The sequence below is a fragment of the Balaenoptera borealis genome, assembly GCF_965194805.1.
Source record: "Balaenoptera borealis genome assembly, chromosome: 13".
NCBI lineage: Eukaryota > Metazoa > Chordata > Mammalia > Artiodactyla > Balaenopteridae > Balaenoptera > Balaenoptera borealis.
In genome coordinates this window covers 83,565,535-83,581,194 of record NC_138870.1, presented here as the reverse complement: position 1 = coordinate 83,581,194, position 15,660 = coordinate 83,565,535, and the positions used below count along the sequence as shown (strand labels likewise).

The following is a 15,660-nucleotide window of genomic DNA, read 5'->3' as shown; positions in this document are numbered from 1 at the left end:
CTTAGCTTCTCAGCTGTCTCATACAACCCTGTAATTACATAGATAGTGACGTGATTTATTTTTGCAGACATAGCTGCCTCAAAAAAAAAAAGGGAAAACATTTTTAGATGCCCCCGTTTTGCAGTTAAATATGATCTGAAAGATGGCGTCTTTAGAAACTGCTACAGTTTTATTATAAAGAGCAATTTGCAGCTTTCAGAACTGTGCTTAATTCTGCTGCATTCTCTCTACATGTGCATTTATTTGTTAGGATTAGTTACTGTTAGTTTTTAAAAGTTATGCAGCAGCCTACAGCCAGGAAACCTGGCCAGTAGTACTTCTACAGTCTGCTTTTAAATTGCTACTCATATTTATATTCTGTTTTTCATAAATCGTTGAATTTTTTTGTATTTCAGTATTTAGGTTCTATGCTGATAAAAGAGCTCAGGGGGACAGAATCAACCCAAGATGCTTGTGCAAAAATGCGGGTAAGTTTGCCAAACAATTTTATTTCTAGTCACTGAAATACTAAGTACTGGCTGTGGATATAAATTGCCACTTTTCAGATTACTATTTTCTTCATCTGTTGGTCTGCTGAATCACATTGGTGTTATATAAAAAGGTGTTTGGGTTTTGTTCATGTTTTTATATTTGAGCTTATGTCACTGTAGTTTGAGCTGATGTCTATTTAATTCAGTTACTCTTATTTTTAAAGATTTAAAGTAATTTTATATACATTGATCATTCTCCAGATTAGGAGAAAAATGACCTTTAGTTTACTACAAGAAAATATTTTAAGCACCCACTTGACAGTCTGAGAATATTTATTGAAAAGACTGCCAACTAACTAAAAATTAACAAATGCAGAATATTGAGAGCATATTATAAAAAGCTAATAGTCCTTATGAGGCTTCTTAATTATTCATTTTTTAATGTAAGAAAAACATTCAACTCTGAGCTGAATCGTATAAGGACACAATGTTGACAGAAATGGCAATTCCAAATGTCTGTGATTGGTGGCTGCTGGGTTCTGACGAGTCTGTATTAGCCAAACCGATTCTCACTCACACTACAGATCCATGTGACCTTTTTCTTTCATGTGTCCTTATTCTTCTTCCTCCATAGCAGATGTGTAGAGGATATGGTGATATCTGACTGATGATACAAATTAAGAATATTGGACATAGTCTGTATAGCAACTAATCAGGGTCAAATTTAAGATCATTAGCAAGTGAACCCTAACTTTTGTCATTTATTTTATATGAGCAGCTTTTGGTGGGAAATACTTAAAAGCATATAATTTAACAGTTACAAAGGTAAACATGTAATGTCCATTGCTCACGAAAAGCTAAATACATGTGAATCTTCATGAATTTGACACCTCAGTATGTAATCGTCATTTTAATATTTTGATCATTTCAGTAGCACAAAAACTGAAACAGTTATCCTTCTATTTGATGTAGTTATACTTAAATTGTCAGGACCAGTGAATCTTTATCCCAGGTACTGTGTTTAGATGAAAAACACTGTGACGCATGCAGGAACTCAAGTTCCAGTCTGTTGCTGCTTACTTGCCTTAGGAGTCAGTTTTTAGTCATAATAATAATAACTGGTAGCATTTACTGAGTAGTTACAGTGTGCCAATCTTCTGTGCTGAATACTTTGAGTGTTCAGCTCATCCAGTCTTTACTACAAAGCTATAAAGATTAGTACAATTGTTGATCCCATTTTGCAGATGGAGAAACTGAGGCTTCGAGAGCTTAAATAACTTTCTCAAGGTCCGGCAGTGAATAACTTGCCAATCTGGGACTGGGTCTGTCTGACTCCAGAGCCCAAGCTTTTAACTACTACATTCACCTGCTTGTTCTGGGCCTCATTTTCTTAGACAGTAAGGACATTGGACTGGATGCCCATTAGGGTTCTTCCTGGTTTTATAATTCCGGGAATCTTGTATACTAAATATCTATCTGATCTAAATTATGTCACCAGTGAACAACAAGAAATGGGAAAGGTTTTCAATCATCAAGCCTCATAATAATTTTAGAGCTATTTATGAAGATGTCTAAGAAATTAATTTGGCATCTCTGACGTAATACATCTGAGTCCAGCCACTTCGATGTGGTAATGAGCACAAATAGCTCATAGAGCACACAGCACCATTTAAAATACACCAAATCTGTGATTTGAATTTCAATTTTTTGAAATTAAGTGGGTCTGAAATTCCATTTGGATAGCAATAGCAAAACCATTTTAATAGTCTCAGTGGAGAATAATTTAGTTAAATACTTGCCTATTGCTTAAAATGAAAAGGCCATCTATTTAGAAGCCAGTCTTCTGTTCTTTGGGGTGTTTTTCCAGTTTGCTGCCCTTGGTGTTTATTTTGGGTAGTTTACATGAAGATAATAACTTTACTGCTTCTTAGGATATCATAAACCCTTATTTCCCATCTTGATTAAATAAACATCAGTCTTTGATACAGTAGCTGAAGTTGCACGCACTGGATTCACCAGAGCCTTTCAAAACCAGAAGCGCAGATTTGATCTGTTATCTGGAACTATTGAATTGTGAATTAGAGCCCTCACCAACTAAAAATGGTGTGGATCTCAACTTGCAGTTAATGTTCAGTTTGAACCTCCAGTTGCTGTTTTCTCTCTTTTCAGCATGGTTGCATTTCAGCCAAAAGTCCCAGTGTAATCCAGTCTCCCCAGGGGAAATACTTAAGGGCACAGATGATCTTAAAATTGATATACCGTAATGTCACTGGGCCAAAGTATGGTGCACTAAAACTTTACCTGGTTTCCTCTTTCAATTCAATTGAAAAAATAAAGTTTTCAATTCAACAGTATGAATCTTAGCTGAAATTAAAATTTCTTCCCCAGTAAGAAGTAAATCAGTGTAGTTCCTTATTCTGAGAACTATTTCCTTAAATGTGTTTTGTTGACAAAGATGACTACAATTTGGCTCCTGCTGTCACTGAGTACAATTCAGTGGAGGAGGCCAACAGGTTAACATTAATTCTAGGAGTAGCAGAAGTATCACCATAGAGGTGTCTTCATGTTGCCATCAGGCGTGGTCTCCTAAAATCAGTTTATTGGGATTAATAACAGTTAACACTTGAGAGCTGTGGGCCAGGCCCTGCACAAGTGAAATGTACATTAATTCATTTAATCATGAGGTAAGTATTGCTATTGTCCCCACTTTCCATATGGGGAGAAAAAGGCCAAGGAAGGTTAAGTAACTTGCCCAAGGTCACCCAGCCAGTGAGTAGTGGAACCAGGATTTGAACCCAGGCAGTCTAACTCCACCACCCACACTCGAATGCCCAGGCTGTACCACCTCTCACATGTGCCAGTGGAACGTTTATTGTCCTGAGTTTTAAAATAGCTGAAAAGGTGGATCATTTATGTTGATAAAGAAATAACTTTAGGAACCCTCAAAGAGTGTGTAAGATTAGTACCAACTAAATTAAACCATTTAGGTACAGACATATGTAGTAATTTGGGCTACATTCCAATGTACTAACATAAATAAAAATTTCAGGAGATTTTTTTTGCATCCTTAGCAACTATAAATATTTTTTTCCATACCACTTACTTTAACACGTTCAGTTTGCCCCAGCAGAAACCAAACACAGTTTTCCCTTCTCAGGTAGTCATGATTGGTTATTTTCTGAGTTTATATAAACCTGCTTATTCATCTCTAAGGTCCCATCAGTTCTGAAATAAAGATAATTCTACACTACTCTCCTGGTGTTCTATTATACACCTATTATTTCAATTAAAAATACACCATAATTAACTAACATGTGTGAGATGATAGTAATTCATATCATTCTACAATATGGAATCACTTCTCTCTTTGTTTATTCAGGTTAACCAGTCTCTTTCCTCTTCAAACTGTCTTAAGATTTTTTAATTAATAGACTTAACTTTTAGAGAAGTTTTGGGTTCACAAGAAAATTGGGCATAAAGCACAGAAAGGTCCCTCCATCACCACCACCCTCACAGTCTCCCCTATTACTAACATCTTGCATTAGTGCGGTACATTTGTCACAGTTATGAACCAATATGGATATATTATTATTAACTAAGGTCCATGGTTTACATTAGCGTTCATTCTTTGTGTTATACAGTGTTTTGGGTTTTGACAAGTGCATAATGTCATGTGTCCACCATTATGATACCGTACAGAATAGTTTCACAACCTAAAAATCCCCTGAGCTCCACCTACTCACCTCTTCTCTCTGCTGCTACCATAACGCCTGACAACCACTGACCTTTTTATTATATCCACAGTTTTGTCTTTTCCAGAATGTCATGTAGTTGGAATCATACAGTAGGTAGCCTTTTCAGAGTGGCTTCTTTCACTTAGCAGAATGCATTTAAGGTTCCTCTGTGTCTTTTGTAGCTCACTTCTTTTTATCACTGTGTAATATTCCATTGTATGGATGTACCACAGTTTGTTTATCCATTCACCTATTGGAGGCCATCCTGGTTGTTTCCAAGTTTTGGCAGTTATGAATAGAGCTGCTGTAAACACTTTTATGCAGGTTTTCATTGTAAGATTCCCCCCGTCCCTGGAAGAATTATCTTCTGAATTGTGTTTAGTGAAAAAGAATCAATAGAAACTTGCAAGAAACCCTGATCATTTTTTAAGTAAAATTGCAGTTTTTGCCTTATCTTTTAGATTTTTTTTTTTTTTTTTAATAAAAGCCTATGAGACTATCCATGTCTTGATACTGAGGCATACTTTTAGGAAGAATAATTTCTATGAATTATTTTGCACCTTAGTGGTACAACTGGGCTGCTTATTTCCTTTCCCATGACAGCTTTACAGACATGTCTATTTAAAATTAAAAATTTAAAACATATTAGTAATATATGAGGAGTTGTAAAAGGTATCCATTTAATCTGAACACATTCATTTAGTGCTGCCTTTATGTTCCTGGTTGGGTTTTCCAGCTAGATTTGTGCTCAGAGCAGAGTCTTCCTTTCTAAAAGGATTCCTGAGAGGAATCCGAGCTCTGCGGTCCTGAATACAATGCTACCCTAACATATTCCCCACAGAACATGGAACCTGCCCTCTGTCACACCTCACTTCACACTGTGTGACATCTGGTTACGCCTGCCCTGCGCCCCTTAGAAGGCAGGAACCGTGCGTGCTGTATCCCCAGGGTCTGCTGTATAATAGCTACCTCAGGAAGTAGCTGTGATGGTTCCATAAAGTAATGCCTGTGAAAGGTCTAGCTCAGTAAAATCTTAAAACACATGACCTCTTCCTCCAAACGCTGGAAAAACAAGTAAATTGATGGATAGATTTGCTTTGGATTATTTCATTTGTTTTTCCACACCTCTGACGGGGTCCTTACCCTGGTTTTCTATATATACAGTATGTAAGAGAGTATTCAGAAACTTAGGGACCCTGCACTCTTCTTTCCAGTTTTTAAAGGCCATTGCCAAAAGCGAGAAAAAACTGAAGGAACACTGTAGATACGATGTTATATGTAATCTTGCATTTCATATTTAGGGGAGGTAATTTGTTCCTACTTGTATTGGGAGTTGCTTCTTTTAACTAATGTGTCCACAGGACTGAACTTTACAAAGCAATAAATAGATTGCTTGGGCCTTTCAGTTCTCTTTGGCATGATTAGCTCCCACTTCAAGATTCCAAGAGGTACAGTGTTTGGTGAAATGAGGGATTTGTTCTGGCAACAGGAGGTCCTACTATTCCATTTTACCTCCCTAGACTTCCTCATACCCCATCCCCTAACCCTGAGTTTTGCCCCAGGGAATATTTATCACTAATACATAGCACTCTCTCACTTCCCTCATTAAATATACCATAAGGAAACATCTGCTACTGTAAGAGGTAGGCCATTCTATTCAATTTAATACTCTGAAATCTGACCTTCCCTAATCCCATAGTTGACGGTTAGAAATGTTCACAGGTGTCACAGGTGTTTGCGTTCAAGGACATTTCCCTAAAAAAAAAAAAGAAAACAAAAGAAAAAGAAATATCTGTTCTCAACTATAATAAGGTAGAAATCGGCCTTTCTGATGTAAGAAAGGAAATATTTTAAAATTATGTTTAAGTCAGGAATAAGCAAATCTTCCAGTGTACTTCGGTTTTGGAACCTCTGTTTCCCAAAGGGCTTAGACAGTTTCACCATGGTTCGGACTTCTTGTTGAGTCTGTTCCCTTTAACTTTATATGATATTTAAACTTTTAATCTGGAAGCAATTCTGAAGTTGAATTTTAATATAGATTTCCAGATAATCGTCTGTGCCTTGGTTGAAGTGTGAAGAGCATCTTTTTTCTGTGCTTGCAAGGAAAGAAATTAATGGCAGAGAATGGATTGGAAAGCTTGAAGAAAGGTAGATTTTAGAATCAGGTGGAAATGTTAAATTAAGAGGCCTCTTTCCTTAGGAGAGGCTCAAACTGAAGTCATGGTTAGTCCTTCTGTCCTCATACAAATCCCTTCTATGAGGAATTGTCATTTTCAGAAATAATTTCAGGGACTACTTCTTAGGAACCAGGCTGGGAAAAAAACCTATAAACAACTGTTTTTTAAAAGTTTCTGTTGCCCAAGTTTCAGGGAGGAATCAAGTTTTATCTTTCACTCTCTCAAAAGTACTGCACAAAATAAATACAGGTCTAAGCCTGTAAGGTAAATACAGGTCTAAGCCCTTGAATGTGGTGTGTGTGTCTGTGTGTGTATTAATATAGCAATACACACAACGAAACAGCTGCCCTTCTAACCCCTGTCACTGTGCTTTGCTCGTGTGTACTTTTTGCTTCGTGAGTATTATATTTTCCTAGGAGTCTTCCCAGTGGAACACCAAACGGTCCCAATCACCTTATCCCATATCATCTTCATACCCCAGTTCTCTTTACTTTTTATTTTTGTTTTTATTAGTCTCGTTACTGGCTTTTCTCCCATGTGACACCCTCACTGCTCCACATCACTGAAAGATGTCATGCGCCTCTTCTGTCTTTAATTTCCACTTGTCTGAAGCTCTCTTTCTAAACATAGTGAGTCAGTTGGTTTTGGTTCAGATATATTGTTCTGCTGAACATTCACTGTGGCAACCACCATTTCACTGCAGTCCGAGCATGTTCCGCAGAGATTATTCAGTTACGCTGACAGATTTTGATTTTACTTCTGCCCTCCTTTGCCAGTGGGGTGCTGTGCTTTGAAAAGCTAAGCGAAAGCATTAATCCTCAGAATAACAGTAATAGCCCAAATCTATTGATGTTCACTACATACTAGGCACCGAATTATGTCATCTCACAGCAACTCCACAAAGGAGATGCTATATAAACATACCCATTTTACAGATGAAGTAACTAAGACAAAGGGAGGTTAAAATACCTAGCCACATAGTTTGAAAAGGGTGGAGCTAAGACAGGAATCCAAACATACCCTCCTGTGCTCTTACTATAGTAAGTAGAGGAGGCCCTGGAGGAAGGAGCTTATATCATTGGGTCCCTTCATAAATTCAGGATGACACCACACACACACACACACACACACACACACACACACACACACACACACACACATAACTCTGAAGCTGTACTTAAATGTGATAGACTGAAAAAGTCCCTGTGTTTTGCACATGTTTACAGTTGACTTTTCTAACTTAAAAAATCTTAAATTTTTTAAACTTTACATTTGCTTCTTACAAAAGCAGTACACATTCATTATTATTCAACTTTCAAATAGGGATATAGAAAAGAGAAATAAAAACAACTGTAGTTTTACCACCCAGAAGTGGTAAACACCGCTCTGTTAACACCTCGTTTGTACGTAATCCTCCAGACTGATTAGTTATGCATTTATAAGCATCACTTTTCTACAAAAAATGGAAGTATTCTGAGCCTGTTTATAATCTATTTTTAAGTACAATATATTTTGAAACATTTTTATTCCAATAACTATTCATCCCCAATATTATTTGCACTGGTTGAACAATATTCCAATCCATAACTGAACCAAACTTATTTAACCAGTTCCCCTTTTTGGTCATTAAGTCATTTTCAATTTTTTCCAATTATAACCAATACTATGGGTAACATCCCTATACCTAAGTCTTTTGCAGCTGGTCTGATTATGTCTTTAGAATAAACCACTAAATGTAGAATGACTGGGTCAAAGAGTATACACATCTTGAAACTCTGGGTAAGTATTGCCAAACTGCCTTACAAAAACATTGTTCCAATTTATACTCCCAGAAGCAGTCCAAGAAGACGCATTGATGTTTGCTTGTCACACCTCTCAGGGGCATAACTTAATATCTTGGCTGTGTTCCTAGTTGAGGGTGAGCTGGGGAACTTTTACGAGAAAACATACATCTCCAGCGTGACCTCTGGGCTTATCAGCTCTATCTGGTCAGCATCTATTCTGGACATAACTCTAGAATCTGTCTTCAGGACCCAAACTCTTTATTTTATGTGCAGAGTGTCTTATACTTTCACAGTCCCCGAGGAACCAAGGGTGAATTAAATAATACTTGTTAATTGTTCTGAAGACCAAGAGCTGCAGCTAACTGCTAACTAAGGATTTTTGGAAATCACTTGTCAAGTGGAGCATAGTGTGTTTTGATAAATTAATGTCTCTCTGAATTAATGTTAAGATGCGGTACAACTGAGTCTATATGTACAGCAGCAGAGAACAGTTCTGACAGTGACTTTCAATCATATTGATCAACTGCATCTTTAGAGCAGAAGTTCTCAAAGTGTGGCCCCCAGACTGGCAGCATCAGCAGCATCTGGGAACTTGTTAGAAATGCAGAATCTTAGGCCCTACCGCAGACTTACTGTCTCAGTCTGTTTGGGCTGCTGGAACAAAAATACCGTATACTGGGAGAAACTTATTTCTCATAGCTCTGGAGGCTGGGAAGTCCAAGATCAAGGCACTGGCAGATTTGGTATCTGGCGAGGGCACTTTTCCTGGTTCATAGATGGCCGTCTTTTCACCATGCCCTCCTGGCAGAGGGGGCAAGTGAGCTCTTTCAGGCCTCTTTTATAAACACATAATCCCATCCATGAGGGCTCCACCCTCATGCCCTAAGCACCTCGCAAAGGCCCCACCTCCTAATACCATCACATTGGGCGTTAGGGTTCAACAAATGAACTTTGGGGGGATGCAAACATTCGGTCTGTAGCGCTTACTGAATCAGAAGCTCTAGGGGTGGCACCCGACAGTCTGTTATTTACCAAGCACTCCATGTTATTTGAATGCTCTCGAAAGTTTGAGAACCACTGCCTTGGTCCACTGGGCATTCCAGTAAGGCTGCTGTGTAGGTAGGCTATCCTGGTAGAACATTCTGCCACAGCGCCTGGATACCAGCCAGGGCCAGAGGAATAGAGATAGAGGGCATTGCTTTGTGCCATGCAGACCCGGCCAGGGTGTGTGAGTTACTCCGCAGTACAATAGCCGAGTCTTATGCCGGAGGAGGAGTTTGAATGGCTGCTGCTTGCCCACTGTCTGTTCTTGTCACGTGGCCTTACTTAGGCTCTGTATTCGCCCAGCCTTTGGGTCAGAGTCCTTGTGACCAGAAGAGCCCTTGAGAGGTCATTTACCCTCATTTTCCAGCCAAATGAGACTTACCCCTAAGTCATTAGGGACAGATGAGGGAAACTATTATTAAAGACCAGATGGAGAAACTTCCAGCTGTCCCTAATAATCATTCTGTCCTCTCAAGAAGTCTTCTCATCTCACTGCTTGCAGTTTGAGCCAGTTTCCTTTTGCCAAAACGAAGTCCTAACCCTTCCCTCCTTGAAGCTGAACCTTCCCTCCTTGAAGCTTAACTTCACAAGATCTGTGGCACGTTTGCCATGCCATAGGAATCTCTTGGTGCATCTCTAGTCACATCCATGGTTCTCCTCCAAGTTCTTCAAAGCCCTCCATGCCTGGTTCTGAGTACCTCGGCTTTCTGAAAAGTCTCCTGAGTTCTCCATGTGTCGAGAGGCTGAGACAGTGGTTCTTCTTTATAAAACTGGCTTCTTCCTCGTTACTGTACATTAATTCATTTGCTCATTCCTTTAACAATCATGGATTTCAGCAGCTTTTAGATCAAACCCTATGAAATTGCTGATATTTAGCCATTTTTGACCCTTAAAAATGGCAGCTTCATAGGGTTCACCTGAGACCATGGGCTAGTCATTATAAGCGAGACAAATCGAGAAAGGTGTGGGCCGTCCTCAGGTGCATGAGGGGAGCAGACAGCCCCACCCCAGAGCGGCGGACGCCGAGGGATGGCAGAGGCTCACAGAGCAGGCGGGGGAGCAAAAGGAAAGGCGTCCTGTCAGCTAGGAGGCCAGAAAGTGACTTTGAAACTGAGCTTTCCCCAGAAAGTGAAAGGGTAAGAGTTCATTTTAAATGGCTGATTTGCGATCTGTGTTTTCTCTCTTAATAATCCCCGCAACGTAGCTGGTTTTGCTGCATACAAAATCACCACAATATTGCTTTTTTGGTGTATTTTTTTAATCATTTGAAAGTCACTTGAGGCTACCAAACATAATTGTTTGATCCTATTTTAATTTACTTGCTGAAACTGAATATAATAAGTGTTGAAACTAAGGAAAATATTATATGGCAAAATTAATAGTTATGACTCAGCACTGAATATCTAACTAGAAAGCGTTCTCAGGGTAGCCGTGTGTAGGTTAAAATATGCTCTAAGTTGGATGGCAGTAGACCATTGGGAAATCTGTTCCAGTCTGTGCTTAAAATACCCTGGCAATTATCGGGGTATTGTAAGAATGAAGGGTCGGTGACCTCCTCCCCGTGGACTGCCTCACCCTTTTTCCTCTCTGTGCTGATTACTGGGCACAATTGATTCCTGTGAAGGGCGTAAATGTCACTTTGGACTCAAGCCCAACATTACAGCTCACAACTGAAGTGCTTCCACTCCCTGTTATAAACCTCTTTGCTCTCATTCACACTTGTGAAAGTCCTGCTCTGAGCCGCAAAGGTCCCTGCAGTCTCACAAGGATATTCTCATACTGTTGATTCTGCATTAGAAAATGAGAAACTATTGATATTTTCAGGGTGTGCTGTAAGGCTAGAACAAAAGCTCAATGGCAAATTCTTACTTGATACAAATATTCCAAGCAAATTAATTTGTAATTTAAAAGGAAAAGAAAAAAGATGGTGAATTTTTGGATTCGCCAAGGTTGATTCATTCCTTGGTGAATCCAAAAATCCCTCTTGAAAAAAAAAAAAAAAAAAATAGCTCCGAAAGTGTTCAGTTACTTTTCTTATTAAGAACAATATTTCGGGTGTCCACCTCCAGATAGAAAATTATGATCCCTGTTCTGTATGATGCTTAAAAACAATATAAATCCAAGTGCTAAATAAAGGACTGGCTTTAAATTGAAGATTCAAAAGTTGCATTTTATTTTAGGTTTCAGAAATGTAACATCTCTATATAACTAAATACTGTTTCTCTTAGAATAATAAAAGGATGATCATCTTAATTTGGGAAATTGTGAAGAAAATACAATGGAATACCACTGTATTCTTTCAGCGTTCAGTGGGAGAACAAGATGCTGCAAATGTTAAGTTAATTTGGCGCATTACCCGTATGTAGCTGATTAGGTTTGCAGAGGTCCTCGTTACAAATTAGTCTCTCCTGTGAAGCTGGCACTGAAGGGAGGGGATTTGAGGACTCCGGGAAACCTCAGAAATTCCACAGAGTGGGGCATAGTAAAAAGCAACTAGAAACAACAGGCAACCACAAAAGAAAGTTTGCCCGGAGCATTTTACTGAGGAAATGGGCCTGAAGAAGAGAATTCTGTTTATACAAATAAATAAGGCTTCAATGTTTAACATACACATATGGGAGTATTCACCATCCAGAAACACAGCAAAGCATGAAGATAGGTCATAGAAACCAAGCTGCCTGAGAGCAGATGCTTGTAACGTGAGCAGTGGTGTCCAGGCTATGTGCCTTCGTCCCTGGGCAGGAGAAGAAGAAGGTGGTTACAACACTGAAGAGAAGCTGGGGAGGGTGGGACTTCAGCTGCCTGGGATCAGGCTGAAGCGCCGAGCTCGCATTTTGATATCTGAAAAGCCTTCCTAAAATGAAGCGCTTATTGGATTTCTTGCCTCCCTGGTTAGCCAGTGAAGACTCAGTATATTTACCTTCTTTCTGTGCGCTTTCATCTTTCATTAAAATTATGTGTGAATAGACCTCTCTAAAGCTCTGTAAAGTACACCATCAGAAAATCCTCTAGATTCTAGAGTCCAGAAAGAGGTTGGATCCGTATCTCTTGTAGAAATATAATTGCCCTAACAGAGGTGCATTACCCTGAAGACCTCCCACAGCCCCTTTGATCTCTGTGGCTGCCAGATCCATCTTCTTCTTATCTTGACTCAGTGGAAAAAGAAGCAGTTTGGGCTGCAGGTTGGAACCTGTGGCCACCCCCAGTACCGCCATTCCTAGAGGCCGGTGCACAGCCTGCATCGTTGGGACCCCAGTGCGGCCTCCAGTTAGGAAAGCAGGGGTTCTTGCCACCCACGAAAGAGAAAGAAATGACCATCCTTTATCTTTTCTTCTTTGTTCACCTTGGCTGGACATACGATGTGAAATCTTTGTATCAGGACAGAAATCACCGCGGATGCCCTCATTTCAGCCTCAGAGCCTGTGTCCTGACCTGCCTGTCTTTCTAGCTCTCTGCTCCCCCTCTTGGCATTCATCGCCCAGTGTTCTTTTCTGTGTCTGCTGTCACCATTGTCCTGAAGCTGCTCTTGATAAAATCAGCAACAAATTTTTCTACTTGCCCAAAGCAGGGGTTCCACCCAGTAAAAGTAGCAGCCACTCCTCTGTGTGCCAGCCGCTGTGCTAGGCACAGATTTTTAGGCCTTTTTAGTCCTCCTGGCATCAGGCACTGCTCCCACCTTCTAAGGAATCTTCTTGACTTGGGATTTGGGATACTGCTGTCAGGTTTCAGGTTCCTTCATCGACTCTTCTTACCCATTTCTTAAGTATTAACCATCCCCTGAGGGGTGATTCTTGTACCTCCTCTAGTTCACTCTCTGAGCCACTTTATCTGCTCCCATATCCTCAGCCACCCCCGCAATGTAGTTGGATTTCCAGATCTGATTCTTATTTCCAGTTTCCTGCTGGACATCCCCACCTGATTATCAAACTGATAATCACATTCAAGAGGGTTTCATGCAAAAGCGCATTCCCCTCCAGTGTTCCTTACCTCGGCTGATGGCCTCTTTGTCCGCGGCATCCTCCCGCTCGCCCATCTTCTGTCCGGATCAGTCAGCAGATCCTCTTGATTCTTCCTCATCAGAGTGGTGGCTCCCCTTCCATTCTCCAGAGCATCCACTGCAACTCAGGTGCTTAGGTTCTCCGTTGAATTTACACCACAGCTTCCTGCCTCCCTGCGTTCAGCCTCTAGCCGTTCCAGGCCGTCCAAGCACCAGAACCATCTTTCTGCAACAGAGATCTGGTCCCTACTTAAAAGCTTCCAGTGGATCCCAGCTTGGTGGAGTAAGTCACAGTCTTCCAAACCTATTGTACCAGCCTCATCTCCCACCAGTTACCCAAACCCACTATGTTATTTCTCGTTTCCAGATGTGTATGTGTGTGTTGATTGTGCGGCTGAAACAGCCTCTGTGTCCTCTTCTGCCACATGGAAAATTCCTGTCCAACCTTTAAGAGCCAGGTCAGTCACCCCTAGAAGGCAGCCGGTGTTGGTTGAATGAATGGACGAGGACCCGCCCACTCCCTCTGCAGAGTGAGGCTCTTCCTGCTCGGCACTCTGGAAGGTTCTGTTCACGTCTCTGTCACATTTGTCAGCATTAGCATTGTAGCTGCTCTCTGTATCAGGCCAGGCCAGGAATGCTGATGTGTACTTCGTGTGCTGCTGCTTCCTCTCCCTCTCCCATGGCAGACGTCGTTCCCAACCCTCCTTACCACGGAGCCCAGACAGAGGCTCAGAATCCTTCTCAACACAGCACTAGACGACCACTTTCAGCAGACCGGAGTCTGCACACAATCTGAGGTCTGGGTGACATCCCCCGAAGAAGACTCTGCATTTTTCCAGCACATGGGCCACCTACCTAGTATAACCACTCAATTGCTGAATGAATGACAAATGGGTTCTTCTCTTTTCTTTAGGGGGTTTTTCTTGATACTACATGAAATGTTGGTATTTTAACCTTAGGTTACGTGTATATTATTTCATGTTACAGATAGATCTGTCCATGAGAATGTATTCACAGCAAGAGATGAGCGAGGTGATTTGTTGAAACCCATTGTTACTCTCTGCAAAGAATTCTTCACACACACACACACACACACACATTCAGTCCACCAGACCACTGCCTGTTCCTGCCCCCTCTCTCTTTACAGATTCAGCCCACGGCCTTGCCTTACAATCAGCACGCTGCATGTTATTTCCTCTAGCTTTGCCTTCACTTTATCTTGTACATTGTTAAGAGTTGGTTGGATAAAGCATTAAAAAAGCTAAAAGTATCTATCCTTACATTCCAATTTCATAATATCTCTTTTTGGCAATCACAAAAGAAAACTGGTGAGTCTGGGTAATTTTAAAACTAGTTAAAAAGCACTTTGAGGGAGCTGCTTTTTTCTATACTGTATGAAACAATTAATATTAAGTAGTAATACTCTCAGTAATCCATTTTCTTTATCTTTGACGCGGATATAGTAGCTATCAAAAAGATGTGTCAGAAACAACCAGGAAAATGTGAAGCACCTTCTCCATGGCTCAAGTGAAAGATGAAATATAATTATCATTATTGAGTTCAATGAGTTTCATTCACACTATCCAACCTTCTTTCATTCTGGTCCCATTTTCAGAGTTTAAAAATGGAAAATGGGTAAGAGAAATGAAGAAATCAAGAAAGTTCATATTTTTCTCGGTTTCCTTAATATACATAAGACAGCTGGTTGTGGAACACAAAGCAGAAGCTTCTTGCGTGTCAGTCATAATAAGACTGTGCAATGTAATGAGCGGAACGATGAGAGAACAGTAAAAGCAGAGGAGAGACGGTCTGGAAAAGCCTGCAGTAATCTCTAAAATAACAGTTTCACTGCATCAACATATTGTCTGTAGAGCCTATTCTCTTTACTGTTTAATGAGTCTGTGCTGTCTGTGAATTACTGAAATGGTTTCCTCTCACCTTCTTATGTATTTTCTCTCCTATTATGTTCTCACCTGTCTTGTCTGGAAAATCCATCAGGCTAACTGTCAGGTAGGTTCTTCTTGATGTTTAATGTGATTATTAGGAGTATCCACAGCAGGAAATGAAGTAAACAGACTGTGAGTGACCTGTGATGAATGATGAAACTAACCAGAAAAGGCAAATGCTAAATTACAGAGAAACTTTTTGCAGATGCATAAAACCGTAGAAGCTGCAAACTGTGAGCACGTTCAGCCGTTGTGAACATCTGTCCTAAGAGCTTAGCCTAAGGGGTCACAGCAGCTCTAAATGGTAAAGTAGGTTGCCTGGACTGTCCAGTTTTGCTGTGGCTCAAAATACAGCCTGCCCCCAGAGGGCTCAGTTGTCATGGAGTGGTATTATATCCTATGTGGCCATGAGCAATTCTGCTGTAAACTATCAGCTTTTATAGATTTGGCCAGGTCCAAGAAAAATTCACGATGTTTTTTTTTTTTAAAGATCTTTTTGATGTGTGTG

The 15,660-nt window shown here is 40.3% G+C and overlaps 1 protein-coding gene across 19 annotated transcripts in view; it reads left to right on the top strand.

Annotated features, from left to right (window-relative positions):
* ANKS1B (ankyrin repeat and sterile alpha motif domain containing 1B) overlaps nucleotides 1-15,660 on the top strand; it is a 1,131,483-nt gene that overhangs the window by 1,076,285 nt on the left and 39,538 nt on the right. For 17 of the 19 annotated variants that reach the window (XM_082349568.1, XM_082349580.1, XM_082349579.1 and 14 more), the window contains 2 exons: nucleotides 396-467; nucleotides 15,205-15,216. In XM_082349568.1, the coding sequence (XP_082205694.1) occupies nucleotides 396-467; nucleotides 15,205-15,216 (84 nt within the window). The remainder of the gene's footprint in view (nucleotides 1-395; nucleotides 468-15,204; nucleotides 15,217-15,660) is intronic. The other 2 variants (XM_082349581.1, XM_082349578.1) reach the window with 1 other exon arrangement.